Source organism: Galeopterus variegatus, unplaced genomic scaffold (assembly GCF_000696425.1).
Source record: "Galeopterus variegatus unplaced genomic scaffold, G_variegatus-3.0.2 Scaffold1292, whole genome shotgun sequence".
NCBI classification, from domain to species: domain Eukaryota; kingdom Metazoa; phylum Chordata; class Mammalia; order Dermoptera; family Cynocephalidae; genus Galeopterus; species Galeopterus variegatus.
The window spans coordinates 215,628-220,877 of NW_007727403.1; the positions used below are offsets into that span (position 1 = coordinate 215,628).

The 5,250-nt window shown below is 41.8% G+C and overlaps 1 protein-coding gene across 1 annotated transcript in view; it reads right to left on the reverse strand.

Annotated features, from left to right (window-relative positions):
* INTS2 (integrator complex subunit 2) overlaps positions 1-5,250 on the reverse strand; it is a 61,595-nt gene that overhangs the window by 15,381 nt on the left and 40,964 nt on the right. The window contains exon 17 of the mRNA XM_008576118.1: positions 4,112-4,313. Coding sequence (XP_008574340.1) covers positions 4,112-4,313 — 202 coding nt within the window. The remainder of the gene's footprint in view (positions 1-4,111; positions 4,314-5,250) is intronic.

Below are 5,250 nucleotides of genomic sequence, written 5' to 3' on the forward strand. Positions count from 1 at the left end.
AATCATTACCTGCCCCCGGCCAATCAACTACCACCCCGTGTACTGACCACCCTCTCCCAGATCCCGGCTCTATATAAATGTATGCTTCTCCCCTGAATAAAGCGGAACTTCTCGGGTGAACTGTCAGCTCGGGTCCTGTTGTCCCTTCAAAGCCCACCAGGGGAACACTGGGGCACAGCAAGGACAGCTGATCTGCCCCCCAATCTGCACAGGACCACTCAGAGGAGCTGGACAGGAATGCAGAATTGCATGGGGTGCAGTTTGATGAAAAAACTCAGGCCCAGATCAGAGATTCTACAGAACACAGATCCACTAAACCATTAAACCCTGAGCTGCACAAAAAGCCTTCCCTAGGGAAACAGCAGCAAAGTAGCTATTTAAACAACCACACCGCTGAAGTACTGGTTCCCACAGGAAGCTCCCCGGTGTTAGAAGCAAAGGACAAAAAATTAGTTCCGGCCCAGGCACACCGCCAGCACCTTGGGGCCTGCCTGGGAACTGGAGGCTTGGATCTGAGGACCGGACCCCACTCCCACTTCCAGGCAAACTGCACCAGTGCCTCCAGGCCAACCTGGGGACCTGAAGCATGGAGAAGGGGACTGGATCCCCCTCTCACAACCAGGCACACCACACCAGCACCTTGGGGCCTGCCCAGGGACCCGAGGCGAGGAGAAGGGGACAAGAACTCTCTCCCACAACCAGGCACAACATGCCAGCACCTCGGAGCCCACCCAGGGACCCAGGGCATGGAGAAGGGGACCAGACCTCTCTCCTACAACCAGGCACAACATGCCAGTACCTCAGAGCCCACCCAGAGACCTGGGGCAAGGAGAAGGGGAATGGTCCTCTCTCCTACAGCCAGGCACACTGTGCCAGAGCTTCAGGGCCCGCCCAGGGATCTGAGGCATGGAGAAGGGGACTGGACCCCCCCTCCCATAACCAGGCACACCACACCAGCACCTTGAGGCCTGCCCGGGGACCTGAGGCAAGGAGAAGGGGACTGGACCCTCCTCCCACACAAGGCACAAAATGCCAGCACCTCAGGGCCCACCTGGGTACCAAAGGCATGGAGAAGGGGACCGGACCCTCCTCCCACAACCAGACACACTGCGCCAGTACCTTGGGGCCTGCCGAGAGACCCAGGACATGGATAAGGGGACTGGATCCCTCTCCCACAACCAGGCACATGGTGCCAGCACCTTGGGTCCTGCCCAGGGACCAGAGGCATGGAGAAGGGGACCAAACACACCCCACAACCAGGCATACCACCAGTGCCAAGGAGCATGCCAAAAACAGCACCTCCATGTGGGTGGCCCACCACAGCCACCACAATAACCATGGCTGCTGTATAAGCAGCTAGACGCCACAGCCACCGCGCAGATGGTCCGCCAACCACTGGAGTGCATTCACACAAGAGTCACCAGCAGAGACAAAGAAAAGAAGAGGATGTCTGTTTCCACAAAACCCATTTCAGAGTGACAGAAGCATCTGCTCTATGATAATATTGGGGGACCTGATCACATTTCTCAGCATTGGACAGATCATCTAGGCAACAAGTTAACAGAGTAACCATTATTCTTTCAGAAGGAGAGAAGAAATCTAGGGCAATTAGAGGGGGGAGGGGGAGTAGATGGGGGAAGGGGCGAGGCTGGACAAGGGGCATAAAGAATAACTATGATTTGTAACAATATATATGCTAGTAATATTGATTTAATCAACATATCTCAATGTTCAACCCCAAAAATATGTATAATTGATTTTGATTCAATAAAATAAAAATAAAAATTAAATAAATAAAATAAAGAAAGCTTTTACTTTGAAAAGATTAAAATATACAAACGGAAAAACAAAAAAACTCCAAAGAAACAGAAAATGTAGAGATCAGAAGAAAAAACTTTCTAACTATTATTAGTTTAAAAAATTTTTAACTAATATCTTTAAAGAATAAAATATTTCAGAGCTAGCCAGTTAGTTCAGTTGGTTAGAGCACAGTGTTGATAACACCAAGGTCCAGGGTTCAATCCCTGTACCGGCCAACCACCAAAAATTAAAAAAATTATTCATAAAACAAAAAATTTCAAAAAACAGAGGGAAATTATTCAAGAAAATGTCCTGTAAATGAAGGCATTCCTTCCCAGACTAAAAAGACCAATCAAGTACTCAGAACTATGAATAAAAAAAGACCCACACCAAAAGACATTATCATGAAATTCTAGAAAACAGTGGGGAAGAAAAACCTTAAAGCTTTTTAAGAGTGAAAAAAAAACAACGGTCACATACAGAGAGTCAGAAATTGGTATAATATCGGATTACTAATAGCAATGATAGAAACTAATTCAGTAGAACAATGCCTTCAAATTTCTGAGAGCAAAAATGAACTAGAATTCTACACTTACACTAAATATCAATCACATGTGAGAAATGAAAACCTTTTCACTCATGCAAAGTCTCAAAGAAATTAAGTTTCCCACATACCCTTTCTCAGGAAGCAACTTGAGTGTGTGTTTCACTCATTAAAATTAGGAAGTAAACCAAGAAAGAGAAAACATGGAATCCAACAAAGAAGAGAGAAATTAGCCATTCTATGTATGTCCCAAATAGGAACATGAAGATGGAAAGCTCTGTAAAGGAATGTCTCCAAGAAAAAAATGTTACTGATACATTAACTGATGTGTTACGATGTATTATAACTAACTGTAAAGTAAACCTCAATAATGGCGTTTGGGGATGAATTAGTTATTAGTTATTGGTACCAAAAACAAAAAACTGAGCAAATGGAAGAGAGGCAAGTTTTAACTCATGATATGAATTAGTTATTGGTTATTGGTACCAAAAACAAAAAACTGAGCAAATGGAAGAGAGGCAAGTTTTAACTCATGATATGTGTCGAGTGTGGGCAGGGCACTTGAATAAGAAAGAAATTGTAATCAAAGGATATTACATAGCTCAACTATAAATATCACTCATTTAGTCATAATAACATGCACAGTGAATACTGCTTTAACAAAGTTTTTATATACCTGTGTTGGGAGAAATGGGGGAAGGGGAAATGTGTATTGGGGGAAAAGGGACTCACAGGGGAGGAAGCAGATAAGAGTGCTACATCTTGTACAGCAGAACATCAACAGATAATTCTTTTCAGGGAGTGGGGGCGGCGGGGGGGTGCTGGCTAGTATGGGGATCCAAACCCTTGACCCGTGTTATAACACTGTGCTCTAACCAAGTGAGCTAACCCCAGCCAGCCCAACAGATAATTTCTAAATTGGAAAATCAGGAAATCACAGTTATTGTAAGCACATCATTGAGATATATTGGGAGGATGTACATGTCAGAATAAAAAGATAAAAGAGCTGAAAATAATTGTCTCTGAGGAGCTAGAGTCTAAATAGAAAGGTATGGGCAGACCTTATATACTACTTGAGTTATGTGCATTTATTAATTTTACACAAATAAAAATTAAATTTACAAGGTATAAATATTCCAAGACCCCACACCAGACCTACTGAATCAAAATCTCAGGTAAGTCCAGCCCAGTGGGGGGAAAAAATTAAAAACCAAAGTTTTTTAGAGCAGACAAGGTATTACTTCAGAGACTCACTGACTAAAGACAAAATAAGAAATCCAGCATTCTCCAAACTTTGCTGCACACTGGAGTCACCCGTGAATATTTTTTTAAAAATACTGCTGCCTGACTCCCACCCACAGATATTCTGATCTAATTGGCAATGTTTACAAACCTGGGGATCAGGAGGTGTAAATGCTCTCCAGGTGATTTTAATGTGCCTCAAAATTTGGAAAGACTGCAATGATGCAAGCAAATGATGATCTAAATCACAATCGCCACAAATGACTGTACACAAGCACCTACTTAGAAATAGTCGAGTTGGAAATACTTTAAGATTTCTATTTCTTAAGATAAAGTTCATTCTTTTCCTTAAAGTTATAGCTACTCTTTAATTAGTAGTCTTCAGAAAGGAGTTATTGTCACATTCTCAACAAATATTGATGTAAGTGGTCTTGTAAAATACTTTTTCAACGATTAAGTTTAGATTCTTGTATATTATCACTGCTATACATTTATGTACTACATGTAACAGTACATTGAATTTACCTTCTAGGCATCACAGTATTAAGAACCATCCATAGTTTATTGACAGTTTGAAGAATTCTCCGTGGAACCCCTGAATTCAACAGCTGGTTCATATTGGATGTTAATACTTCTGCATATGGTATAAGTTCACTGGCAGACAGTAGAGTCAAGTGTTCTATAATCTGCATCACTTGTGTGTGACTTACTGGGACAGCTGAAAATGCTAAAAAAAGAAAACTTAGCAGTCATTATTAAATTCTGTAAAGTTTACTAAGCACAAAGTAGTACTGCTCTCTCAGACCACAGGCCAAACAAATCAAGAAAACAATGTTGCTAAAATATAAAACTTTCAATCCTAGCTATAGTTTTGACTAAACTTAAAATAAGGGCCTTAAGAAAAATTCATGGATGTGCAATTGTTATTTCATAAAGAACAAAAAAGATCCCATTTTTTAAATCACATTGGTGACCCAAAAACTAATCTCATTTTCTTGGTGATTCTGACTGATTTTAAAAACAGGACTGAAACAGGAAAACATACCAAAGTATTGCTTTTGGTAATTAACATTCATTTGAAAGGTTCTAACTTCTTCTTTTTTTTTTTTTTTTTTTAAAAAGATGACCGGTAAGGGGATCTTAACCCTTGGCTTGGTGTTGTTAGCACCACGCTCAGCCAGTGAGCGAACCGGCCATCCATATATGGGATCTGAACCCGAGGCCTTGGTGTTATCAGCACCGCACTCTCCCGAGTGAGCCACGGGCTGGCCCGAAAGGTTCTAACTTCTTGATACTTTCCTCTAGATCCACATCATAAGATGTAAGCACCCAGCAAAATGCTATTACTAAAAACAACTGTGCTCTCCAGATAGTGTAGTCACTAACCATCTGAATATTGAACACCTGAAATGTAGCTAGTCCAAATTGAGGTGTGCTGTGTATGTAAAATACATACCAGATTGCAAAGACTTAATGTGGGGAAAAAAATATAACTCATTAATAATTTTATATTGATTATATGATGAAATAATATTGGATATATTTGGTTAAATAAAATAATTATTAAAATTAAGTTTCTTTCGGGCCGGCCCGGTGGCGCACTGGATAGTGCGCCGCTTGGGAAGCGCGGCGGCGCTCCCGCCCGAGGGTTCGGATCCCACATA